Source organism: Chelmon rostratus, chromosome 4 (assembly GCF_017976325.1).
Source record: "Chelmon rostratus isolate fCheRos1 chromosome 4, fCheRos1.pri, whole genome shotgun sequence".
NCBI lineage: Eukaryota > Metazoa > Chordata > Actinopteri > Chaetodontiformes > Chaetodontidae > Chelmon > Chelmon rostratus.
In genome coordinates this window covers 8,899,113-8,925,445 of record NC_055661.1, presented here as the reverse complement: position 1 = coordinate 8,925,445, position 26,333 = coordinate 8,899,113, and the positions used below count along the sequence as shown (strand labels likewise).

Below are 26,333 nucleotides of genomic sequence, written 5' to 3'. Positions count from 1 at the left end.
GCTTCAAACTATTCTGTACAGCCCTACATAATATGTCCATTAATCAAGTTACCACTGCTTGAGTGTGTGCCCTACCTTGTACTCTGAGTTTGGTCTTGCCCAGTGCAGTGCCTGCTGGGTTTTGAGCTACACATATGTATGTCCCAGAGTCCGAGACAGAGGCCTTAGAGATCTGCAGACTTCCATTAGGCAGCACTGTGAAACTTCCCCCTGGCATGAAACAAGAAATGTGACTATATTATATCTGACTACTAATGATTACAGACATAAACACATAATCAAGATTAATTACCTGTGGTGGGTATATTGATGCCCTCCTTCTGCCAGGTGATGGTAGGTCTAGGCGAGCCTGTGGCCCTGCAGGGCAAGGTGACGGGGTTATTCAGGATCACATCCAGGGTGGATGGATGAGACTGGATCACCGGGAGCTCTGAGCATAGGGATGGGAAAAGAGTAATGCTCAGAAAGATCTTGAGAAATGAATAAAGTGGTAAAGTAAAAGTATGTCATCCAGCAGTTAAAGCCTAATGTAAAATTCATACATCAAATGTATTTTTTAATCAGTGAACACACATCACTCAAGGTCAACAAAAAGGAACTGCTTTATTTTGACTTTATAAATGCGGTAAAATGTATCTTTCATACATAAGACATTGAATAATTGCCCATTTTACATGTAAGCATCAACATCAAGCAGCGTTAATGTGTCTTGCTGTATTGTTTCTCAGGATGTTCTTACCCTGCACTGTGAGATGCACATGGCGGTGGGTGGAGCCTGCAGCATTCTTAGCCGTGCAGGAGTAGCGTCCAGCATGACTGAGCTCAGCTGAGGTGATTTCAACTGGACCTGTGGACAGATCATCACACACCAAATCAACAGAGTTTCTAAAGCTTACCAGTGATGACAATGACTGATCAAGACATTTTCTCTGTAATTACATACAGAGTGTCCTGACACATTTAGCACTTAGCATCATCGTGACTGCAGTAAGCATCAGTAGTAAGTCCAGTTTAAATTTAGCAAGAACAGTTGAAGAATTAACTGAGTACAACAGTATGAATACTAATAAAAGGGTGTATGTTTAGAATATTTTGTTAGCGATTGAAATAGGAGACAGTTTGGACAGTTGTACTGAATAAAGTTGGGTATTTTTTCATGCTATTTGCATTAATATGATTTTGACCTGTGGGCAGGATGCTGTAGCCCCGTCCCTCTTTGGGAAGCTTCATGCCATCTTTGCTCCAGTGGATTGTGGGTTCTGGGACGCCAGATGCAGTACAGGCGATGACCACTGGGGACAATCTCGTTACAACAAGCTCTGTGGTTTCATCTGCTATAGATGGAGGAACTACAGGGACATAAGTTAGAACATGTGAGGAAAATATTTGATCTGTTTAGAAAATGAAAATGTTAAAAGTGCTAAAAAAGTAAAAAATGTACAACAGAAAGCTCAATCACGTCACGATACAATATCATTGAACAGGCTGTGACATGCATGATCAGTTTGTGAATGAAAGCTGTGTTACTCACCGTGGACAGTGAGGTTGATAGATCTAAAGTCTTCCCCTGCCTCATTAGAGACCGCACATTCATACACTGCCGTGTCCTCCACTGTGGGTGCTATAACTACCAGTGAGCCTGATGATAGCAATCTGGAAATACCAAAAAAGTTAGTATCTAAAGAGTAATGTCGCCACAATGTCCACTCTACAAAAATGGCAAAATTAACATAAATATATCTATTTTTTAAAGTTAATCTTGCAATGACTCGTACAAGTCATAGAGGTATTTGTTCATTCTGAGTTGATTAAATATAAAATGTCTAAGTTGCAGTTTTGTCTTTTTGTTTTTAGATCTTGAATTAGAAAAACAGAGAGGGAGAAAACCTGGATCAACCTGTACATATTCTGGTTCTGGTCAGTATTGATGGCTCGACCATTTTTCATCCAGCTGACAGTGGGTTTGGGTATGCCTGTGGCCTCGCAGGACAAGGTGGTCTGAACGTTAACTGTAACCGTCACATTGGTGCGGCCGTCAGCGATGGAAGGTGGGACTGGAGATAAGAAATGAGGACCATAAAATGACTATGTTGCTGTATTTGTGGATGATTGAGACAGTTTGAAAGTATTCATGTGTCTTGTACATATCTACAGTTCCACCCACCATATACTTGCAGATCCACTCTCTTCCGTTGCGTCCCCGCCTGATTTGTTGCCATGCACAGGTAGCGACCAGTGTCTGTCACCTGAGCAGAGTGGATGTGTAATGACCCATCCTCCGAAAAGGTGTACCTGCACATGTTTGTACATACTGGGTAAGGTACAGCATTGAAGAAATGCCAATAATTCAATATCAAATCTAAATCTGCAGAATTCATATCCTGGGAACCATTCATACACACATATATCACAGAGAACTGTATATGCCATTGTTGTTACATAATGAAAACAACAGAAGGAGAAAGAATCCGCCAAAACACGTAATTGTTACATGACGTGGATTTACCTTGGGTTGTTTCCTGCTAATATGGCACCATGTTTCCTCCAGGTTACGCGAGGTGGTGGCACTCCACTTACGATGCACTCGAGCACTGCTGGCTTGTTGATATGCACTGACACTGCCTGGGAACCTTCCTGGATAGTTGGGGCCACTGAGGGAACAGGTGACAGATACATCATTTTTTACTGATTTGTAGCTGGGTAATGAGCTCCATCACTAATTCCGAAAGGGAATTGGAAAGAGACAAATTCTCCTCTTCTTCAGCTTTATAAGAAAGGACATACAGTGTCTCTATATGGACATTAGTTGTATGTAAAAGATGTAACTATACCAAGAACAGCCAGGTTAAACTGTCGAGTGGTTTTGCCAGCGATGTTGCTGGCCACACAGGTGTACTGGGCTCTGTCGCCAAGCTCAGCCATGTTGATCTGTAGGTAGCGGCCACCGGACAGAATACGCACACGGGCAGAGGCCTGCGCAAAGATTAAATGTAATTTGTGAAAACCTTTTAGGAGAAGTCATTACATTACGTGGACAGTTGTTTGTTTGTTTGATTTCTGACCTGCAATGGTTGGCCATCCTTGAGCCAGGTCAGAGTTGGAGGTGGAACAGCATCTGACTTGCACTCCAGAGTCACCTGTCTGCTCTGCAGCACGGACACGTCCTGAGGTGTACTCTCCCCCGCAATGTTAGGGGGGACTATGACAAGAAAAGAAAGATCTTTATTGTCTAGAAAAGCACAGTAAAAAAAAAATTAATAAAACATGTTTTTTTTTGTTTTAGTTAATCATCTACAAGCCACAGATTGTTTCCACAATTTTATGTGCAGTGCACATTGCAATGTGTGTTACACATCTGTGTTACCCACCATGCACTCGAACCAGGAACTCCTTGTCATCATCTCCTGCTGGACTGTTGGCTAAGCAGCTGTATCTGCCTGTGTCCTCCAACTGAGACCAAAGAAGTGTGACAAGGTATGAAAACAAATATAAAAGAGCCACAATTGCTGCCTGTGCGTTACCAGATACAGTAAATGTAATGAAAGTACGGTTTTACTGTTTTTATAGAAAAGAGAAACTCATAAAATTTAATATATGAGACACAGGATTTCACTGCAGCAATCCTGACCTGTGCTGAGGCTACACGGAGCACCTCTCCTCCCCGCAGGAGGCGCAGACTGTCTGTCTGTGGGAGCGGGCGTCCATCCTTCAGCCAGGTCAAAGACGGTGCAGGGATACCCGAGGCCTCACACTGAAGCTCCAGGACATTATTAACCACAACAGATACTTCCGCTTGTACACCAGAGCCTTTGATGTGTGGAGGGTCTGAAAAAGAAGAAAACAAACACAATTTCTTTACTCACAACTAAATCAAAACCTCAAGGTGGAAAATAAGACACAATCTGCTTTTTACTCACCCAGCACTTTAAGATTGAAGTGGCGGCTAGCTTGACCAGCGGTGTTGTTAGCCACGCAGGTGTAGCGTCCTGTGTCATTGACCTGGGCCTGGATGATTCGCACCGTGGTGTTCAGGTTGAGGAATTTGAGGTGGGGGTCAGGAATTAGAGTCACCCCTTCTTTTAGCCAGGACACAGTGGGGGTTGGGGTCCCATCAGCGATACACAGCAGAGAAGCCAAGTTTCCTCTGACTACAGTCACATCCTCTGTGCTCCCTGCTCCATCCAGACCAGGAGGGACTGAGGAGAGCGATACAACATATGGCTTATTATCATTTATTGCTGAACTGTGCTCTTGGAACGGTGCTTGATTTATTCCTCAGATTTTACAAACAGGTAATGTTTTCAGACTCACCGTGCACCTGTAGGTTATAATGTCTGTTGTCCACTCCTGCTCTGTTTGATGCAACGCAGGTATAGGTGCCACTGTCGGACACCTGGGTTCGTGTAATCCTGACAGATGCAAAAAATACAACATATAAGTATCCTGTTACATTCTAAGTCTTAAATCACCAACAAACCATTTTTGGTTATCCAACAAAAACAGTTTCTTGAAAGGGATACCACCAATTAGACTCATTTTTGGACTGAAGATTTTAACACTTTTTATTATTGGTATCTTTGAGACAGTATGTGATAGACCATGAAACACTTTATACTGCAACCTTATACAATGAATTGTTTAAGGCAGAATGAATGTCCATTCTGATCTCACCAATTTTTAAATGAAGATTTAATTCATGAAAAAAAATGGATAGTTTGTATACTTCCACCAACCAGTTGCATTTACAACCATGTCTGTCCACACTCATATAAAATGTGAGATGAAAACTTTGAAGGAATTTAAATAAAAGTTATTAGCTGTATTTTTTGTGAAATGCAAGTTGTCACTATATTGGCATGTATAATTTCCAGGTCTTCACTCAGAGACTGTTTTTCCACAGGAGATCAGAGGACTGATAGAGAGCTTCATCACGTGGTGCAACAACAATCACCTGAAGCTCAATATCAGCACAACCAATGAGCCTGTGCTGGATGCTGCTGCAAAGAAGCTACAAACTGTAAAACGTGGATGCTTCATACACATCGTCAACCCTGCAGCACAGAAGATCTTTACAATCAGCACAGTTTTAAGGTGGACGCCCAGGATTACAGTCACCAATTCAGCATCTGACCACATGTCAAATATGGTCACAATCTGCCTTCCGTTCCTGAGTTATGGTGCTGAATAATGACCAGAAAAGTGTTTTAACAGAACATTATGATGTCACAGTGAAGTTAACCTTTGACCTTTTGGATATAAAACGTCTTCACTTTATCATTTTATTCAGTGAGACATTTTTTGTGAAATTTTGTCACAATTACTTTATGAAATCTTGAGTTATAATAGTTTAGTTTACTTTAATAATATAACAGCCTGCTTTGCAGCAATTTCATCCTACACACATCCTACACAGTAAGTTGCTCTTCATGCAACACCATTACAAACTCTTCTTGAACCCGGTCCACTGACCTACCGGAGCACCTGTCCAGCAGAAAGAAGCCGTATGTGGGAGGACACTGGCAGAGGAAGGCCATTTCTCAGCCAGTTGAGCTGCGGCGGAGGAGAGCCTGTAGCAACACACTCAATGTTGACAGAACTGTCCAGAACTGTGGTCAGCTGCTCAACTGTCTCACTGTTGCCGTCTATAACAGGAGGCACTGAAAAAAACATAATGGAATGCAAAGTCAGTGACATGAAAACAAACTCCTCATGCCATCACTAAGGACAAGGGGCTCAAAGTCTTGGCACTGGATGATACATGAAAAGTAAAAAAAGCATGAAACCCACCATAAACATTCAGATTGAATATCCTGTCCTCTTCTCCTGCAGTGTTGGTGGCCACACAGGTGTACTTGCCACTGTCAGTGGTGTGAGCTCCAGTCACAGTGAGTGTGCTGCCGTCTGGACTGATCCTGAACACCAAGGCAGCATCATTATAACATCACTTATCACTGGATTGGCCTGCTGTACATTTTCTTCTATTTTGTTCTTTTTTTTGTCGCGAGCATTACCTGAGCCCTGAGCTCCTCGTGTTGTTGATGACCTCCCCTTCTTTCAACCACTGGATGGTTGGAGTCGGGGTTCCCCTGGCTCGACAGACCAGCTGGATGCTTTCATTTAGGAGGACTCCTATTTCACTGGGCAGCTCTGATCCAGAGATACTGGGAGGGACTAAGAGAGAATATGCGTACAGTTCATGGATGACACATGAAGCCTGAGAAGATTATGTCGCAACTTTCAGGGAAGTTTCTCTAGAAACAATGTGCTTTTGCATTGCAACATTTTTTTCTAGTGACTATGCATTGTGCACGTACCTTGTATGGTGAGGTGGTAGCTCTTGCGTGCCTTGCCCTCCACATTGGAGGCCACACACGTGTAAGTGCCGCTGTCAGAAAGTTGTGACCGTGCAATCTGCAGCTTGCTTCCTCCTGAGAAGATGTGCATCTCCAGAGACTCTGAGTTCTCTAAAGAAATATGAAGGTCACATGTTTGGTATAAATTATATGATAATGACAAACTTACTGTACCATTTGCCTCATCCACACTTATGTTTTTTTACACTGTGTAAACTTGTTAAGAAACAAATGTAATTTGATTTAAATGTCAGGTACAGATGAATAACGAGGGCGTACCTATGAGTCGTCCATTCTTCAACCATGCGAGACTGGGAGGAGGGATTCCAGTAGCATCACAGGCAAAGATGACTGGGTTACTGACGGTTTCTACAACACTCTCCTCTGCTGGGCCATCGATGCTGGGAGGTACTGAAGAGAGAGAGAGAGAGATTTCTTTAATATTATACAGTAAGCATTGCTTGATAATACCCAATGCGTTTCATGAATTTTCAGATTTTTGAATAAATGAATGTCTAAATATGCTACCATAGATATTTAAGTGGAAGTTCTTGTCCACTTGTCCAGCGACATTGGTGGCCTTGCAAACATATTGTCCAGTATCAGACACCTGAAGAACAGAGGAGGGATATAAAGAAGATGGAAAAAACAAAGCCAAAACATAAAGCAGCCTTATATCCACACTGTATCTGCAATAGCCCCTAATTAGAAACCCCTCTGGTATGAGGGAATATAGGAACGTTTCCCTTATAGTTGATAGATATGTGTTGAAAAATCCTTCCAGGGGGACTTGACACATTTACTTTATTCAATTGAGAAGTGATAGCTACTATGGCTGAGCCCCCACACACAAGAGTGACTCCTACAAAAACTCTACCAAAACAAAAACAAAGAAAAAAGGCATCACAGCAAAGGCCACGCTGTTTGATTTGACATGCGATCGCTGAATGATGTTGCTGAAAAAATAAAAATGATAGAGAACAAGAACAGACAACATGGAATTCATTCATCTACCTCTGAGCCTTTGATCTCAAGCATCTGTCCCTCTGCCAGGATGCGCAGGTTGGCTGATTCTGTCACCACCCTGCCGTTCTTGTACCAGGTGATGGTGGGAGGAGGTACAGCGTTGGACTCACACTCCAGAGTTACCGATTTACCAACGAGCACATTCACCACCACGGGAGAGTCCCCACTACTGTCCCGGATACTCGGTGGAACTGAAAGGCCGAAGAGAGAGGGAGACATTTACTGTCAGGCCGAAGTCAGGTGTTCAGTGAACAGTACACACAATGTGGATGTGGACTGACCAAAAACGGTGAGGTAGATGTGTTTGTAAGCCTCTCCTGCTGCGTTCATGGCCACACAGCTGTACTTTCCCCCATCAGATACTTTTGCTTTAAGAATCTGTAGTGTACGACCACCTGAAGGCACGAATGGACACAAAGAAACATTCAGAATCTACAATTCTGCAGCTTGTTGTTGGTCTTGATCATTTTTATGACATGCTCGAGATATTCTTTTGTTTTCTTTACATTCAGTTGCCACCAACCGCAAAAAGTTCATTCTGTTAAATGTGACCCAAGCTCGCAGTACCTGGCATGATGAGCGCATTGGTGTTGGCCTGAATGGGGCCCCTGTCATTTAGCCAACTCAAGGTGGGAGGGGGGAAACCAGTGGCTTCACAAGAGAGAGACACGAAGTTGTTCACCACCACAGTCACAGTCTCAGAACTCAGGCCGATAATGGTGGGAGGCACTGAGAGGAAAAAGATAAGAAACATTAAGTACAGTCAACAGAATTTTTAGTTATTAAAGTGCAGTTTTTCAATGTAGATCTTCCAAAAATAAAAATAAAACAAGGATATTAACAATGTCAATTTAATGTACCATTTCACATGTGACTCACCATGAACATTAAGGTTGAAGGATTTTTCTGCACTTCCAGCCACATTGTCAGCCACACACATATAGCGCCCTGTGTCAGATACCTGAGCAGTCAACACCTGATGGTTGGGACAGATACAGATAGAATAGATAGGAGATAGAATCGAGTAAGAACACAGATCCACTGTACAGTACACAGACATAATATGTCTCATTAAAGTGATGGAGTGTTTGTTTTAAATTTGTGTGTTTGACTTATCTGGACTTTACCTGGCTTCCATTTACATAAAAGTGGATGGACCCAATGTTGAACAGCTTCACAAACTGCATAAATTGTCCCTACTGTTGGACTGCAATATATTGTTCACAGGTTTCTATTTTTCTGGTCGTGATATTAATATATGAATGAATATGTGAGAGAGTCACTTTATATATTTGAAGCTCCACATATTTGTAGAATCTGCATGATGATTAAAGACTTCTGTTGATTTTACAGACAATTGGTATATTACAGGAACTTTGGAATAGTTTTAAATGCAAAAATGGGCTATAAGACATGTTGAGAACAACAATCCGCCCTTCCTGCTTGTTACCTGAAGCGTTCTCCCATTGGACAGGATTCTATGTGTCCCATCAGAGCTGACTGGCTGGCTGTCCTTAAACCAGGTGATCTTGGGAGCGGGGTTTCCATCCACGTGGCACTCCAGTTGGGTAGTTTTGTTGACTAAGACTGTGACCTCATCAGGCAAATCACCGTCTGCTTCCCTTATGATCGGGGGCACTGATTCAGGATAGAAATAGACCATGAGACACTGTTCTCTTTGCGAAAACTGACTGATACTTGCACAACAAAGAAAAGTGTTTTTACTCACATAACACTCTAACATCATACTGAATGGAGTCTTCTCCTGCTTCGTTGACAGCCACACATGTGTACCTGCCTGAGTCTTCAGCCTGGGCTCTGGGAATCTGTAGCACTCGCCCACCTGAAAATTGAACTCATTAGTAGGACCTCATTCTTTGTCTTGCTGCCTCGCTTTCTTTCTGTTTTCTTTGTCTATCTCACCTGGCAAGATCAGAACTTTGTCATTGGAGGTCAGCAGCTGTCCATCTTTGTACCAGGTGAGTGTTGGAGGAGGGACAGCATTGGTCTCACAGTACAGAGAGATGGGATTGTTGAGGATCACATCTCGAACATCCCCCTCAAAGCCTGGGGAAGACGTGGTATCCCCAACTCCACCTGGCCTGTTGAAATTAGGAGGAACTGAATAGGGGAGTGGGGGGGTTTAAAGTTTAAAATGAATGTTATTATTTTAAAGACACAACCATTTTTAATATGCAGTGTTCATATTACAATAAAAACACACAAACAACAGCAAGACAATGATTTTTGAGCCCGTGAAATGCACAAATTATCTCAGTTAACACGTCAGCATCAGTCAACCCAGTTCACCTTGTATATTTACATCAAAGTCCTTCTCATCCTCTCCAGCTATATTTGTGGCTACGCAGGTGTAGCGGCCAGTGTCTGACACCTGAGCATGCTTGATCTGAACAATACGACCATTGGCTGTTATGGACACATGGTCATCTGCCTGCAGGATCTGTGTATGAAACAACAAAACATGAGACGGGAGATTATCATTTACAAACCTTAACCTTTTACAATATATACACACATATATGTGTGTACCTTCTTATTTTCTCCCAAAATGTCAAGTGGAATCAAATGAGATTTCTACCTGTCCGTCCTTGTACCACTGCAGTGCTGGGGTGGGAAAGGCCTGAGCTGCACACTCCAGGGTCAGTGTGCTGTTGACCTTGATCTTGACCTCTTTGGGGGCCAGTCCTTCCCCTGGGATATCATTCTTATTGATCTGAGGGGGAACTGGACTCAAGAAACATGTTTTCGGTTACTTTGCCATATGTATATTGGTATGTTTATGTGATCAGTTTTCGAGAATTTACAGATTGTGCTTGACATTAAAGTACTGTTAAGAATTTGATCAGTGATCATTCTTATCTGTGATTTTAGTTAAATTTACATGTTTATGTAAGCATTTGCAATGGTATTTGCTAGAACTGAGATTTGCCATATGAAAAGCTATATACTGTATCTATTTCTTGTCTCATAATGAAAGATTCAGCATTAATAAAAAATACAGCAATCTTACCATAAACCTTGACCTCATAGTGCTTCAGTGACTCTCCAGCCTCATTAGTGGCCACACAGGTATATCTCCCAGCATCCTCTTCTTTAGCATTGAGAATTTGCAGTGTTCGCCCACCTGTGAAAGCAAGGGTCATAATTCACAAAAGATGTACCTACGATACTCCAGTATTCTATTCCACTTGATTTTATTGTTATGTGCATGTGATCTCAAACCTGGAAGGACTCGGACGTTACGACTGGACTCAAACGGAGTGCCGTCCTTGAGCCAGGTGATGAGAGCAGGAGGGTAGGACTGAACTTCACACAACAGAGAGGTGGGACTGCTCAGAGTTACTGTCACCTCCTCTGCAGAACCATCAGGACCTGACCCAGCAATAGTGGGAGAAACTGGAAAAAAATGAGGGAAGAGCAGAGCAATTAAATCTAGATAGAAGAATATGACTCATGTTCAACTCAAAAAGTTTAATTGATTCTAGACATGATCCTCAGCAGATTAAAAAGAGTTGTATCTGTACCCAGGACATTGAGGTTGAAGTGCCGGCTGCGATCCCCTGCACTGTTAGATGCCAGGCAGCTGTACCTGCCAGTGTCTGCAACTTGGGTCCCAGAGATTTGCAGGAAACGGCCGTGAGACAAAATTTGGTGCCGTCTGTCAGGCACCAACAGCTGGCCATCCTTCAGCCATTTAATCTCTGGTACAGGGTTGCCTGGGAAATTATACGGTGGAGTCAAAGTGGCAGCAGACAGAGGTTACTGCATGTTTAATGTTATTTACATTAAGGATTGATCAAGAGAATTTTCATATGGTATGCCAATTACCTGACGCCTCACAGGTGAGAGTAACGTTGTGTTTCTCCTTGACTTTCGTATCCACCACTGTTCCCTCGTCCACAATGTTTGGTGGAACTGTCGAATTAGACTGAAAATCAGTTACATGGCTCTCACTGTCTCCCCATTCATTAAAAAGCCTTAACAGTAAGATCCATGGTCAACACATCTCTTCATATTTATGTGATATGAGAACAAAGGACCTATATATGTAAACAAATGTTCATTCCTGACATAGACTTTTAAAAAGCATTTTAATCTGTACAGGGAAGTTATTCTGAACACTTTCAGTCATTATGACGCCATCTGACCAAATACTAAAACAGAAGACGTTTATCTTTACTGAGGATGTCGAGGTCAAAGTTCTTCCTTTCCTCTCCAGCGCTGTTCGACACAATACAGGTGTATCTCCCAGCATCCTCCAGCGCAGCATGCATCAGACGCAGGCTCCGGCCCCCTGGAGATGATATGGACCATTTATTATCATTTATCTATTGTCATCGTGGAATGTTTTCAAAGGCTATGTCATTTTTCACAAAAGGAAAATATCACTTGGACGTGTTGACAACATTTCAAGTCCGTTGAAAGTACATCACCGCTCTCTGAAAACTGGCATCAATTAACGGGAAGAATTTAAGTCTCTGAGACTCACAGCTGTTAAAACATTTACAAATCCATTTAATGAGACTCAAGACTGATGGCATCTGTCTTTAAAAACAACATCTTCACAGGGTTTGTGAGAATCTCCTGAGAAAACAAGTGTCCAACATTGACACAATGTGACTTCTGCACTGCACTGAATTAACCTAGAATACTGTATCCTACGCATAATAACTGATACACCTCAACATGAGGCTACCCTTCTGACCACAAGTGCCATCACACCACCATGTCTTTGTTTTTTTTTCTAAGCAATTATGTTAAATTTGTAATTTGTATTTTTTGGATGCAAATAATCCCCCATTCTCCTGAGCTCATGTACATAATGTAGATAAGTTGAAAAACAAATGGGGCAACTTGGCTGAGCGTGGGACTTTCAGTTCTGCACAAGCAATTTAGGTAGTAAGCTTAACTTCAGGGGCCTCAGTTTAAATTGGAAGCACCCGATACATCTTGTTAAATGTTTAAAAACACAATTCGAAGCAGTTGCTCTTGTTTGTCTTCTTTCACAAATCTCTGTCTGTTGAGTTTGGCCCCCGTTGCAATGATCCTATTACACTGAATTACTGGTGATGTATTGCAACTGCTTGCCCTCTGAAACCCAACTAGGAAGCAAAATAGTTCCAGATACTCATTTGAAAATGTAGACTCATCATTCACATTCTTGGTGGCTTGCTTTTCTTGAGTCTGTTCTAACAAAGAATTGTATCAACCTTTGAAGATCTGACATGACATACAATACGACCAAGGCCAAGCTTAAAAACTAAAATTTGAAATATTGCATATTTTGTGAATCTTGTGACTGTTTCTTAAAAAAAAAAAAAAAAAAAAACACTTTCCCAACAACATCAGAGAAAGCCCAGAAAATCAGGAACTCACCCGAGAGGACACGCACTGAGCTGGAAGCTTTGATTGGCCGACCATCCTTCAGCCAGCTGATGGCAGGAAGTGGAATGCCAGAAGCCTCACAGCTCAGAGCCACTGGGTTCTTCACCACGACACTCACATTCTCTGGCACCTTTACCTGACCAATTATATTAGGTGGGACTGAACAAGAGGAGAGGGGATGAAGGAATGGGACAGAAAGACCTTGAGATGGACTGTACCTATCCTAAGATTGGTGATTACAACAAGAAAGATCAAAGCAAAAAAAAAAAAACTTCTTCAGAAACAGCTGATGATTCATACCATGGACACTGATGTCATGCTTGCTGTCAGCCTGTCCTGCCACATTAACAGCGATACAGGTATAGCGTCCTGTGTCTGACACCTTAGCATCTCTAATCTGCAACAGCCTCCCCTCGTTCAGGACCTTGGCACCATGCTGACCCGTGATAGGCCGCCCATCTTTCAGCCATGTGACAGCTGGTCGTGGCACGCCCTCTGCAGCACACTGTAGGGTCACATCACCTCCTTTAGTCACAGCGATGTCATCACTGTCGCCCTCGCTGCGTCTGATGGAAGGGCGGACTAAAGTGAGAAAAGCAAGTGAGTTGGTGCACATGTTTCTTCAGGAGATGGTAAACACTCGTAGCATGCATTTGTTAGGTATATATTGTCAATGGTACCACCATATTTCTTACTGTACATCTTTCTGTCAAACTGTGCTTTTGTCCTTTTAAACATGGAACAAAAATATATTTGTTTCATGCCTCTTCTCATTTTTTTTTGTAAAATTAAGCATCAGTTCGCTGTCTTGCATTCTTGTCTCAGCCCTGGTCCAAAATAGTACAAATAAAGGACTCGTTATTGCCTCTATTTGCCATCTTCAACACACACCAACACATAACTTCCTCCCTATAACCGATAACATTTGTCTGGCAGTGAAATCCCTATTTCTGTTCACTGATAAAATGCAAAATAAGAATAGAAATGACTTTGGCCAAGAGATATAGCAGATATGGTGGCACACACATACCATAAACCTGCAGGCTGTACTCTTTGGAAGTGGTACCAGCTGCGCTGGAGGCTGTGCAGGTGTAGGAGGCTGTATCTGTCCTCTCAGCGCTGGAGATCTGCAGCTGGCGACCTCCTGACAATACCCTGAGCCGCTGGTCTGACTTAAGCTCAGAACCTGGGACACATAAGTCACAGGTTAGGTATGGAGTTCAAACATGTGACCCGCATTGTATTCAGCGCATCATACAATGTTCACATCGCATAGTTCTTTTGCTGTTTTTGCCCCACTTGTTTCTCTGTGTCTCTTACAAACACTGATTCATTTACCGTTCTTCCTCCAGGTGAGGCTGGGGGGCGGTATGCCACTGGACTCACACACCAGAGTGATGAGACTTCCTTCAATCACAGACAGAGGAGACACCTCCTCTGAGCCGCGAATGCTGGGAGAAACTGTAATAATGACAGGAGACCAAAGGGAGGCGCTCACATCTTATTCAAGGTACATGGCGGTGCATTTCACTAAGTTTAAGAGCAAAGCCTAACACTGCAAAACCACTGCTGTGACAAATCTGAAGAAAATAAAATGTCAATAGGTTGACAGAGAGAATGTTAAAAACAAAGTTTATGTCATTCTTAAATATAAGAACACACAAACCATGGAAGCAAAACATAGAACAGTGGATGTAGAACTGAAACCAAAATTATGCCCAACCATTGGTGTCATCATAAAAGACGGGTTTCAGTTCAGCTCAAACACAGGTGTTAATGATAACAGGCCCATGCAGTCTTTCATAGACTGCATAGACAACTTAGTTCAATGTCAGAATCAACATTAGAATCAGCCCCGGAGCAAACACAAACTTATTCTCATGAACAGAACAACAAACACATAAAACCAAAAAATAATATAAACTCACCCCAAACATTAAGGTTATAGTTCTTCTCTGTTTTGCCGGCAACATTGGTGGCTTCACAGGAATACCTTCCGGAATCCTGCACCTGGGCACTATCGACCTAACAATTACATTCATAGACAAATTTAAACCCTAAAGCTAATAAACATGATAATTATTGTTAAAAAGAACTGAATGCACTGTTAGCTCTTACAGAATTTACTAAGCCGTTTTAAAATCTCTAACTCTGGTCGTACCTTGAGCACACTCCCGTCCTCTGAAACAGTCAGACCGGGCTTCCTGAAGAGTGGGCGGCCATCTTTGCGCCAGGAGAGGGTAGGCGGGGGGATTGCATCGCTCTGGCAGTGAAGCTCCACCGGACGGCCGAGCATCACTGTGGCATTCACCTCCTCACCCTTGATGTTAGGGGGCACTGTGGCGGACATAAAGGCAGGCTACAGGTTATATGATCCAACACCTCCTCTGAACAGAGAACCATGCATACAAAACGAGCCACTGAATGAGGTACCCACATGAAATATTTACATGCTCTTTTACACTGATTGACCTTGAAAGTTAGCCCGCTGAGCCGTTCTGAATGCTGTAAAATCTTGATATTACCTCATGAGCAAACAGAATAATTGTTTCATCTGATGCTCTTTAAGCTCTAATTCTATCTTGGGCTATGACAGCACCATTAAAGCACTTCAACATTTGTTTGTGGTATCAACAATCAGAGTACCTTCATTTCCAAGGAGTTCAAGAAACCTAATCTCCATGGAAATTGCTAGCACGCACTGCGATGCATAATGATTCATGAGCAAAGACATTCCACAAGAATGTTCCTGTACTCCTGTGACTAAGTATCATCATGACTGAAGATGGGTAGATCCAAGATTTCTCATAATTTTTGCTGAACATGATTTGCATGTGGCGCAAACACGAAAAAACACACCTCAGAGCCACAGACTGTGGTTTATTGGCAACTGTGATGTAACAACTCAGGAAATGTCTGGAAGTCTCCACCCTATGTATGACAATGTCTCTATTCTAACAGAAGACTGGCTCCTTAAATATAACAGCAATTTTATAGCAATTTTGTTCATCTAAGCTTCTATTTATCAGTTTTGCACAAGACAGTTTGTCCTTTTTGGCGAATCTGTCCTGGACTAGAAAATGACTGCCGACCAATTTCCCCTGCATCATGATCATCGGACAGACAAAGCACAAGTCATTGGGGAAGGACAGAAACAGGCCCTCCGCTCAGGATTTGGCCAGACACAGGAAGCTGCTGAAGAATGGTAGCAATTACCACAACAAATCTGCCTTTATTTCTCTGGACACGCTCTTTTTGATCTTTCTGAGAAAACGCAAGTCATGTGGATGTTTGTATTTTGAACATGTGTTCAAATGGACATACAGGGACAGATGCACACAAGCACAGCCTTTACAATCTCCTATATGTAAACTGCTTGTCTCCTGCTACCTCAGTGACATTAGCTTTGATTAGACTTGTATAACAACTGATTTGCCATCAAGCTCAGCTCTGTGTAGGAAACTGACAAGGTTTATTGAAAGGCTAAATTTAGTCAAATCATACTTCCTCTGCATGCACGTGTTTCGCTCAAGGCCTTTTCAAATATTGTTTCAGTATTTCGGTTCATGTTTCGTGCTGGATCTGGTGCTCTGTTGAAAGACATTAAAAAGACATTAAAGTCATGAACAGGAAGACTGTGTCCTAAGGAGAAGTGAACATAAGCTCTGTTCTTTCAACAGTGCCTGCCAGCAACTTGCCTAATGAAGCTAATATTTTACAACTACTTTAATACCAAAATTCATATTTATTTCAAAGCATCCCATCAAATTAAACACTCTTCATCCAAGGTCTGACTTTACTTGGGATGCAATGAAGCATTTTTTTAAGTCTGGGTAATGAGGATGATGAAAGTTATGCCGCTGTCGGCTGATAAAAGGCTCAATCTGTGATCCAACAGTAAGCAAAAGGGTAAACCCACCATCGAAACTTACTCAGGCTGCAACTTACTTTCATATTTCAGATCAGATAAACAACCTGATGGTTATTTTCTCAATTAAGCAGATAATTCTATTGTCGGTAAAATGGCAGAGAATAATCCCTGAGCGTCAGACATATGCATTTACTCACCATAAACCCTGAGGTCATATTCTCTATTTTGTTCTCCTCCGGCGTTGACAGCCACACAGGTGTACCTGCCTGTATCACTAACCAGTGCACTGTTCAGAGACAGCACTCTGCCACCAGACAACACCTGAGAGGGAGACAGCAGACCAGACCACAGAGCACCGCACACACACAAAGACACATAAACACAGTCAGCAAAAGACCTACAGAAAAGTACTGTCATTGTACCATAACATTGAATAAAGTATGGGAATTTTCTTCCTAACAAATCTATATAACAAAAGAGATAAGTTTTGAGTAATGTGTACATGTTCATAATTTTACTTTTGGGTTTAAGCATATCAAAGTTGCATGGCACAAAAATATGACATTACATCACTAAAACCTGAATTGATTCATGCATTTAAATGATGTAATTATTTGTACCTCCATGCCATGTGACACAATTGCCACGGGGCTGCCATCTTTGAGCCATGTGAGGCTGGGCAGAGGAACTCCGGTGGCCTCACACTCCAGCCTGGCAGCTTCATTCACCACAACTGTTACCGTACCACCTCGGCTTGAGATGACCGGAGGCACTGCAAGAAAAACAACAAGGAAATTGTTAAGAATAACTGCAACGATGCATGACTTATAGTCAGATGCTGTATTTGATTATACGTCCTGTACATGGTACAGGAATTCTACAACACTGCTAGACTTTAAAGAAGTTGGACAAGGAAGGTAGCTGAAGCGTATCTTTGTCCCTCAGTCAAGTCTAATTATAGAGAAACAGTGTTGTGTCATCATATCTGATGTTATCTGATTTAATTTAGGATCTCTCTTTCATGCATGTCATATAGAAAGTCACTCACCGTACACCTGCAGGCTGTGGGATATCTCAGCAACTCCAGCCAGGTTCACCGCTACACATCTATATATTCCAGTATCAGACAGTTGAGCCCGTTCAATCTCCAGCACCTGGCCACGCTTCAGCAGAGTCACCCCAGCTGCACTGGTCAGCGGGCGGCCATCTTTGTACCAAGTGATAGCTGAGGCACAAGGGTTATTCAGAGTGCTTTACATAAAGCAAAAAAAAAAAACACATTACATTTAAATGATTGATTTAAAGAGTTTTGAGTTGGATCAGATCTCAGATTTTGTGAACATTTGTTCTAAATATGTGTAGAAGAGAAATTAAAAGCTGCTTCACAATGTTTAGTTTCAGCCCTCAGTAAAGTAAACAAACCATTTTCAGTTGACCTTAAAGGTCTATGAAGTAACATAGAAACAGATCAGATACATGTATTTTGACCTATTTTACCATAAGTAGAATTTTGTTCTTGAATATTTTTGCAGTGAAATTTGTGAGCACACTAACAGCATGAAAACACTGAGAAATAACTATTTATGTGTTTGTCATCAGACAAAACAAAGTAGATGAAAAACAAGATCTCTATGCTTTTGCTTCAGACAGTGGTGTTTAACCTACATTTCTAGCCAAATATTTTTACACATAACATGGTTTCACAGTTATTAGATTGTTGGATTGAAACACCTGCTGTGAAATGCGTAAACATCCCTCGTGCTCAGTTACACTGGAATGCGACTGCTTATCTGTGTTGAACTTATATACTGAAAAGAAAGGCAGTGGGAAGAGATTAAGGCTGCCCGTAGGGCATCATCTGAGATCAATTTTCTGCTTTTCCATTAATGGTGAAAGATAAGGAAAGCAGCAGTACAGCCAATTCCAGCTCAGCAGGCTGAGAGAACTACGCCCTGGAGCCTGTGAGTGGCCACAGCAGGATGGAGGAGGGAGCCTGTGAGCCGTCTTACCAGGTAATGGGCTGCCAGTGGCCTTGCACTCAAGCTCAGTGGGAAAGCCGGACAGTATGGTCTGGTTGATGATCTCTCCAGAGTAGGGGATACTGGGAGGCTCTGAGGGACACACAGAGTATTACACAAAAGAACAGCAATTTATAAGATGATATCCTCCTGTCTCCACCTAGTCCTCTGACACAGAAAGTAGAGAGGAGTATACATGACAGAAACCAGATGATAAGTGAGACAGTAACATGCAGAAAGTTTGCACTGTGTATCTTTCAGTTACCATGGACACTGAGCCGTATGTGCTGCTGGGCTTCACCAGCTGCATTGGTGGCCAGGCAGGTGTATCTCCCAGAATCCTCTAGCCTTGCCTCTGTGACCTTCAACATTCTGCCTGCAGACTCCAGCTGTGACAGATCCAAACACAAACACACACAGAGGAGACAGAGATTTCAGACTGTAACTACTCTTCATGTGAAAACGTGAGCGTGAAAGTATACACATGTGAGAAGTATTAGTCAGTGAATTTGGCAGAGAAACATTTCGTTGGGACTACAAAGTTAAAGGTTCAAGCTTGAAAACAGCAAATATTTCCACTTCAGTCACATACTTGTTTCAAACAATTTAGGTCCCCCTCTACTCAAAAATGTATTATTCTATTTGTTCCGACACTTGAATGTTTAAGCTTTACTGTGCAGAATGATATATGCGCAGCGTCTGACATTAGAAGGCTGTTTTCCTAGTCCAATATTCAACTTGCATAAATGTGAAACCTCAAGCCCCCAGTGCACACTGAGAATTGACTTTTCAGTTAAGTAGGAGACATCTTGTGTCCAACAGCTCAACCTTGAAAATGAAAAACAATTACATTATGGAATTTTAAATGAAGGACTTGTCATTTTAAGGATTTTAACAAGATAATTGAAGTTTTGCGGCTTTTCAGCCATAAATTATTATTTAAACTCTAGTATTTTTATACAAATTGGAAAACATGTGTGGAGGGGACCATTTAGATGTGGCAGAAAAGGCTCTGCTGTTTGAAGGAGCGCTCAATAAATCTGGACAGTAAAGAGGATTCAGCTGATTCCTCTTAATAAACACATACATGGACATTAAATTGTAGCTAAATCAACAATAAGAAATACCACATACAGTAGAAGGAGGTTGTGGTGGTGGAGTGTGATCATGAGAGTAATAAGTGTAAGTATAAGTAAGTAAGTATAATATCCATGCAGTTGCCATGTGTGAAAATGATTGGATGTTACTAGCCACACAGCTGTAAATGAGCCAATCATTGTGAAGCATATTGCAGCTGATGCCAATCAACCAATACAAGCGTGACTGCAGTGCTCTGCCTGAACTAATGCTACACCATGTCTTTAAACATGACCCTACATGGAGACATGTGCTGCTGAAAACAAATCACAGGCCAAGAGTCAAAGAGTCAACTCTAATTGACTCCATTTACTATAAAAAAAACTAAACACGCTTGGCAGGAAACTTTCCCTTGCAATGCTCTGCTGGAAAATAGAACAGTGCCTTAATTTTTTTTCATTTGTGTTGTATGGCAGCAATTCAAATATCCAATACAGGCCCGCACTGAAACAAAATAGTGTGTGTGTGCGTGTGTTTCTTTTTTCAATTCATGTCAAATTTGGTGAACAGCTTACACTGTTCGGTGCATTTCAGTAGCATAAGTCTGCATGCAGGGTTTGACTGACGCTGTCCAGTGGTATGCCATGTCAAAATTTAAATTTTGTTTTAATTAATTAATATTCAGTCAATCAGGGAACAAACCTTAAGGTGCCCCTGTGTTGTGTCGACAGGTCGGCCATCTTTAAGCCAGGTAATGCTGGGAGGAGGGATGCCACTGGAGATGCACTCCAGACTGATGGGCTTGTGGAGAACGACTGACCGCTCAGCCAACCCGGTGGTACGAATGGACGGAGGAACTGGAAAGATGAGGAGGTTAGAGTCATTTTCTTAAAAACACTTTACAGCAGCAAATTTGGAAAAAAAGAGTGAATTCCAAAAAGCCAGAGAGTAGTATTTACCCCAAATGAGAGTGTCCATGTGGCTTGCAGTTAAAGCATATATTACATTTATTAAAATTATAGTGTGTACAAAACGACCCACCCTATTCATTTGTTGCCAGATAACATTTGACTGCAAATCATATGATGAAGCACTTTAATATTTTACCGTGGACAACCACATTGAAGTCCCTCTCGTGGTCCCCTGCTTCATTCGTGGCCACACACTGGAAACGAGCCGTGTCAGAGACCTGAGCGCGGGAAACAACCAGCCGTCGACCGCTGGCTGCCACCCGCAACCCCTCGCCCTGTCTGACTGGTTTCCTGTCTTTGTACCAGCTGGAAAAGAATAGTGTTTACAGTGGATGTGTGTGCCAATGCATGTGTATTCATATCCGTTTAGTTGTATGCATGAAAAGGAGATCTTACGTGATGACAGGTGCAGGTGTTCCAGTCGCCTGACATTCCAGCTCCAAAGGGCTGTTGATTATCACTGTGCTGTCTGTCACGTCATCAGCTCCATCAATGAAAGGAGGAACTAGGATTGAAAGACATAAATCTTTTGAAGTCATGTTTTAATGTATATGACTCTGGAAAACTGTGGTATATCCATTTACAACATTCAAATTCAATATTTCCGTGTATTCAAAAAATGGAGGGTCTCATGCTCTGAAGTGTTTTAAACTGAACTGTTTGGTATTTGTGAAGAGTTCGTGTAAGCACATCAGTCAGACGTCCGAAGCCACAGTCACATGGCAGGTGTCGGTTTCCCATGCGGAATGCACACATGGTATAAATAGCAGCATTCTTGGCGCAAAGTAATAGTGTTGGACCAGCACTTATGCATGTTGTCGTGGCCGAGTGGTTAAGGCGATGGACTAGAAATCCATTGGGGTCTCCCCGCGCAGGTCCGAATCCTGCCGACAACGTCACAATGCTTTTCCAGCTGTTGCAAACTGTGCAAGAATAAACTCAACATGACAGGCACTGGCTGTTGGAGTGATTAGGTTTGCTCATAGAGATTTAAACACCAACAAGGCCGCAATGTGTGGCTGCAGCAGCACTGTGCCATTTGATGCAAATTTAGACAACTTGAATTGCTTTGTGTCCAAAAAAAGGTCTGCTTTTTCCTCTGGCATGTACTGATACGATGTGTGAAAGAGCTGAAGGTAAAAATACATAAAAGCAAATCGATTTTTTACGAACATGAGTTATGTTAACAAGTCACAGAGCCATACTGTTTCTAATTTATGATGACAGCTCAAGCTCTATACATTACAGTATGTCTCAGGCAACCTGGACCAAGATAACTCCTCAAAAAATGTTGTGTCTCACAGCAGCTATAAAACAAGCTGCTAATCCTAACCCTCTATGAAGTCTTTTCTCTCTGATGTGTTTTTACCTGGCATGCAATGAATCAAATGCTTGGCGCCTGTTTCTTTTGAACCTCCTGTCTTTGTGAGCAGTGGTGAACTAAATGTTGAAGTGCTGCTCATATACTATGCAGGGAGACAAATCATTCTCCATTTCATTGAGTTTAAGTACTAGTGAATTAGAATCGAGGTGCACCAAAGAAATGCGGAAAGAACAGTGAGGTCAGGCCAAAGCTTAAGAATTAGCAAACGATATTGCCACAACATACGTGCACAAAAGCATACTGACCTTTTTAAAGCAATTTAAAAAGGTACTGTGTGCATTTTTGATTGCACAGAGATAGCCCACTTGTTTTCAAGTCGCTTTCATCAAGTTTCATTAGTTTAAGAATAAAAATAATGAGGTCTGAGTGTGTGTACTGTATGTGCTGTGCATGCTAGTGTCAGTATAGCATATGGTTATACAACTTCAAATAGTTATTTTAATGTGTTTTTATACCTAAAACTCTGACATCATATTTGACCTCCTTCTCCCCGGCGATGCTTGTAGCCACGCAGACATAACGTCCCGAGTCCGACACTGTGGCTGAGAGGATTTCTATTTTACTCCCCTGCTCGAGAACACGGATGCTATCGCCATCACGCACAGGAACTCCATCCTTCAGCCAGGTGAGGGAGGGGGGAGGGTGTCCTCCAGCCTCACACTCCAGGATCAGAGGCTTACTGAGGACCACTTTCCTCTCAGTTGGCCCGTCATCACCCCCTGCAATGGTAGGAGGCACTGGGGGGGGGGTTAAAAAAAGGAGGGTTTAAGCTTTGTGTACTTTTTCCCTTTACTATCTAATTGACATCTCACATTCAAGGCTTTCATCAACCAGAAACATGTTGCTTCATGCTTCAAATCATCCAATCTGAATCCATGCTCAAATTAAACTGTTTGCCGACTATCCACAGCTGTCTGAAATTATTCTTGACTGCTACAAATGTCTTTATGTTTTGTGAGTGAAACCAAATGCCTTAAAGCTATGATTAATACAATAAGAGCTCAGCACATATGAGAGGGATTGCAAATGCAGAAACAAGGGGAGTTTAAGTTCAGAGAGTTGCTCACTTCCAACAATTTGAAACGTTGGTTTCGTGTCAAAGTGTGCTCTGGATTTTATAAATCACATTGTTCAGATGAGTTTCTTATAGGTTTTGTTTCAAAAGGCTGGCATAAAGCACAGTGAGAGAAATGTCTGTATATTATCAGGTTCTTACAGTAGACGTCCAGTTCATAGCTCTTCTCAGCACTCCCGGCCACACTGGTCACCTTGCAGCTGTACTGGCCAGCGTCTGACGCCTGCGCCCGAGGGATCTTCAGGTAGTGGCCTCGCTCGACGTACTGAGCCTGTCGGTTGGACAGGATGGCCTCCCTGTTTCGGTACCAGGTGATGGTGGGAAGCGGCACTCCACGTGCCTCACACTCCAGCGTCACCATCGTGTCCAGCAGGGCTGTGACCTCTGTGGTTATGTTACCACCCTTGATGGAGGGGGGCACTGAAACAATGGCAAAAAAATGATACAATCTTGAAAGAACTGTAATTAAGCTGTATTTGGTCATGTCCGGTGTGTGAACATAAATTACATAGATGTAATGTAGACAGAGTTGGCTTTGCACATAGTCGCTGCCAGCTTAGGATATGTCAAAATCCACACTCACCATAGACACTCAGGGTGAAGTCCTTGGACTGTTTTCCAGCTGTGTTCATGACACTACACTGGTAGTGGGCCTTGTCCCCAAGACGGGCACTTTTTATCCTCAAAACCTGACCTCTGTTGGTGACCTCTAGGTTGGGATCACCAAGAAACACCAGCCTAGAAACAAAAGTTTCACGTTTTTTTCCAATGTGTCGGAACATTCTTACCATAATGTAGACAGTAAATATGCTAATATTAGAAGGCACTTACTTTCTGTCCTTGTACCACTGGATTGTGGGAAAGGGCACTCCTTGCACTATGCACTCCAGACTGATCTCCTGTTTGACAATGGCGGAAATATCTCGAGAAGACCCTGACCCTACAATGGTCGGTGGGACTGGGGCACAGAGTGAGAGTATTGTTGCATATTATGTGACTCATCGAGAAACTGATTTAATGAGAAAGCCCAACAGGTTAAGAGTCCGACATACAGTATTCGGCTGCTTTTACTAATTAAAAATTTCCATAGTCAACTGCTCACTGCCCTGACTCACCCAGTATATCTACAAAGAAGTCTTTTTCTGTGCTTCCAGCGATGTTGATGGCTTTACAGCTGTAGCTGCCTCCGTCTGCTGTGGCTGCCTTCAGTAGTCTCAGGGTTTTTCCCATATCAAGAATCTGGATGCTGTTACTAGCAACTACCTGTCAATCAACATAAATAAATGAAATCAAACACAAATGCAAAAATAACAACATATGTTAGGGTTCAGGAAATACTGTCAGATGGTAATTAGGGAGAGAATTGTATGCCATCGTGATAAAAGGATCTAAACTAAAATAGCTGCAGCTTACAATTCAGGAAGAATTGAATAACAGTCTGAGAGCCAAAGATCTATTCAGCTGAGGAATATAATCTAATAAGTGTACAAAACATGAAACTCTTTAAATTGTTTGCTTAGAGCTAAAACTATTTATAGCGCAGAGCATCTTTATTGAGATTACTCATAATTAGCAGAGTGCTCTGATTTTCCCATCTGTGCCTTGCAGAAAAAATGAATTAAGTAGCCAAGGGAACAAAAGGCAGCCAGCTAACTGTGATGTTACAGCAAATTGTGTGCTAACTCTGTGCTCTCGCATCAATTTATCATAATTATTCTGCCATTAGAGCATTGGCCATGCTGCCACCATGGCTGGACTCGCTGGTCTTTGATACACACACACACACACACACACACACATGAATACACACAGAATCCATGGTGGTTTAAGGTCTGTTCTCTTGGACAGTGTACCCTGTGATCAGAGCTCATTTGGTTTTTATGAGCACTTTCATTAATAACTGAAAGGAAAGGTCATTATAATTTCTCATTTCTTCTATGTGTGTAGAGTTTTGTGACCCAATCCTTGTAGAATACTTACTAGACCACAGTTTAAATACAGTTTATGTAAATTATAAAGCAGCATGTTCTCTCTGACTATGTCTTTGATGTGTGTTTTTTACCTTTAAAAAGGAGTAACATTTGATCTTCTTAGAGTTGTAAACGTGAATAACAACTGTCAATATTTTTTGTATAGAACACGTGTTGACAGTTTATTCGATGGGATTTCACTTACAGGAGTCCCATCCTTGTACCAGGTGATGACAGGGGTCGGACTTCCTGTGACATCACACACCAAGCTGGTGGACTGGCTCAGGACCAACGACACATTTCCTGGCGTTTCACCGTCCCGGAAATCTGGGGGCACTGTGGAGGTATCAAAGGTGATTATCTAGCTTTAAGTGTTGGTTTTCACAGAATCTAATGCACGCAAGGTGTAAGATAAAAGGTAATGTTTTAGTGATTTAACACAGATGTGTCAGCAAATGACTTTGAGCTGGTAACCCTATTCCAAGGTCACCGGTTAGAACCATAAAGAACAGGTCAATCACCATTGACTTTGAGCTGGTACTTCCTCTCAGTTGTTCCGGCATCATTGGCAGCAGCACAGACATACTCTCCATTGTCCAGCGGTGACACAGAGGCCAGAATCAGCAGTGTACCGTCTTCCAGGATGGACACACCGGGCTCATTACCTGTCAGTTCCTGGCCATTACGTAACCATCGAATCACTGGCTTAGGAAGACCTGAAAGAGAGAAAAGGATATGAAAAGAACAAAAATGAAGCCCAAACTACTGGAGTGTAAGTAAGTTTTATTATCCTACACAGGGAACAGAATGGTCTTCATAGTATCAGAGGCTGGGTGGAAATTTTCCTTTACCTTTGGCAGGGCAGGGGAATGCAATACGCTGGTTTGCAACTCTCTCCTGCAGAGGACTATTGAAGGGGGGCTCCAATACCTCAACCACAGGAGGCACTGAAAACACACAAACACATAATCAATGACAAATGCACACTTCAAAATAAATACACTGGTACACACTGCAAAGCATCTGTAACAGTTTTAGCCTGCATCTTTAAAAAAAATAGTGTACTGAATCAGTCATCATCTGTGCTGCAGATGTGTGATCCATACAGTAATGGTTTCTAATAATGAGAGTTAAAATAGTGTTGCTTGATAAACACTGCCATGACGAGAAACACAAAGTATT

The 26,333-nt window shown here is 42.2% G+C and overlaps 1 protein-coding gene and 1 non-coding gene across 2 annotated transcripts in view; one reads left to right on the top strand and one right to left on the bottom strand.

Moving 5' to 3' along the window:
* Positions 1 to 26,333, bottom strand: part of hmcn1 (hemicentin 1) — an 85,870-nt gene that overhangs the window by 13,679 nt on the left and 45,858 nt on the right. Inside the window, exons 25-80 of the mRNA XM_041934630.1 lie at positions 26,003 to 26,098; positions 25,673 to 25,867; positions 25,357 to 25,487; positions 24,297 to 24,444; positions 24,013 to 24,139; positions 23,765 to 23,919; positions 23,323 to 23,601; positions 22,562 to 22,843; positions 21,119 to 21,227; positions 20,859 to 21,028; positions 20,454 to 20,608; positions 18,940 to 19,063; positions 18,666 to 18,767; positions 17,705 to 17,881; positions 17,277 to 17,428; positions 16,854 to 16,977; positions 14,947 to 15,122; positions 14,714 to 14,810; positions 14,124 to 14,246; positions 13,816 to 13,971; positions 13,086 to 13,367; positions 12,777 to 12,944; positions 11,581 to 11,694; positions 11,229 to 11,315; positions 10,925 to 11,116; positions 10,623 to 10,796; positions 10,411 to 10,524; positions 9,979 to 10,124; positions 9,690 to 9,840; positions 9,303 to 9,500; positions 9,109 to 9,222; positions 8,830 to 9,017; positions 8,259 to 8,355; positions 7,947 to 8,108; positions 7,661 to 7,774; positions 7,368 to 7,570; positions 6,882 to 6,963; positions 6,633 to 6,764; positions 6,315 to 6,464; positions 6,012 to 6,171; positions 5,788 to 5,912; positions 5,474 to 5,657; positions 4,312 to 4,409; positions 3,918 to 4,196; positions 3,629 to 3,825; positions 3,369 to 3,450; positions 3,063 to 3,199; positions 2,832 to 2,973; positions 2,507 to 2,651; positions 2,165 to 2,292; positions 1,898 to 2,054; positions 1,532 to 1,653; positions 1,185 to 1,349; positions 740 to 847; positions 293 to 430; positions 76 to 210 (exon numbers count right to left, since the gene is read on the bottom strand). Of these exons, the coding sequence (XP_041790564.1) occupies positions 76 to 210; positions 293 to 430; positions 740 to 847; positions 1,185 to 1,349; positions 1,532 to 1,653; positions 1,898 to 2,054; positions 2,165 to 2,292; positions 2,507 to 2,651; positions 2,832 to 2,973; positions 3,063 to 3,199; positions 3,369 to 3,450; positions 3,629 to 3,825; positions 3,918 to 4,196; positions 4,312 to 4,409; positions 5,474 to 5,657; positions 5,788 to 5,912; positions 6,012 to 6,171; positions 6,315 to 6,464; positions 6,633 to 6,764; positions 6,882 to 6,963; positions 7,368 to 7,570; positions 7,661 to 7,774; positions 7,947 to 8,108; positions 8,259 to 8,355; positions 8,830 to 9,017; positions 9,109 to 9,222; positions 9,303 to 9,500; positions 9,690 to 9,840; positions 9,979 to 10,124; positions 10,411 to 10,524; positions 10,623 to 10,796; positions 10,925 to 11,116; positions 11,229 to 11,315; positions 11,581 to 11,694; positions 12,777 to 12,944; positions 13,086 to 13,367; positions 13,816 to 13,971; positions 14,124 to 14,246; positions 14,714 to 14,810; positions 14,947 to 15,122; positions 16,854 to 16,977; positions 17,277 to 17,428; positions 17,705 to 17,881; positions 18,666 to 18,767; positions 18,940 to 19,063; positions 20,454 to 20,608; positions 20,859 to 21,028; positions 21,119 to 21,227; positions 22,562 to 22,843; positions 23,323 to 23,601; positions 23,765 to 23,919; positions 24,013 to 24,139; positions 24,297 to 24,444; positions 25,357 to 25,487; positions 25,673 to 25,867; positions 26,003 to 26,098 (8,448 nt within the window). The remainder of the gene's footprint in view (positions 1 to 75; positions 211 to 292; positions 431 to 739; positions 848 to 1,184; positions 1,350 to 1,531; positions 1,654 to 1,897; positions 2,055 to 2,164; positions 2,293 to 2,506; positions 2,652 to 2,831; positions 2,974 to 3,062; positions 3,200 to 3,368; positions 3,451 to 3,628; positions 3,826 to 3,917; positions 4,197 to 4,311; positions 4,410 to 5,473; positions 5,658 to 5,787; positions 5,913 to 6,011; positions 6,172 to 6,314; positions 6,465 to 6,632; positions 6,765 to 6,881; positions 6,964 to 7,367; positions 7,571 to 7,660; positions 7,775 to 7,946; positions 8,109 to 8,258; positions 8,356 to 8,829; positions 9,018 to 9,108; positions 9,223 to 9,302; positions 9,501 to 9,689; positions 9,841 to 9,978; positions 10,125 to 10,410; positions 10,525 to 10,622; positions 10,797 to 10,924; positions 11,117 to 11,228; positions 11,316 to 11,580; positions 11,695 to 12,776; positions 12,945 to 13,085; positions 13,368 to 13,815; positions 13,972 to 14,123; positions 14,247 to 14,713; positions 14,811 to 14,946; positions 15,123 to 16,853; positions 16,978 to 17,276; positions 17,429 to 17,704; positions 17,882 to 18,665; positions 18,768 to 18,939; positions 19,064 to 20,453; positions 20,609 to 20,858; positions 21,029 to 21,118; positions 21,228 to 22,561; positions 22,844 to 23,322; positions 23,602 to 23,764; positions 23,920 to 24,012; positions 24,140 to 24,296; positions 24,445 to 25,356; positions 25,488 to 25,672; positions 25,868 to 26,002; positions 26,099 to 26,333) is intronic.
* trnas-aga lies at positions 21,537 to 21,618 on the top strand. Its single transcript has one exon. It is a non-coding gene; the product is annotated as a tRNA-Ser (tRNA).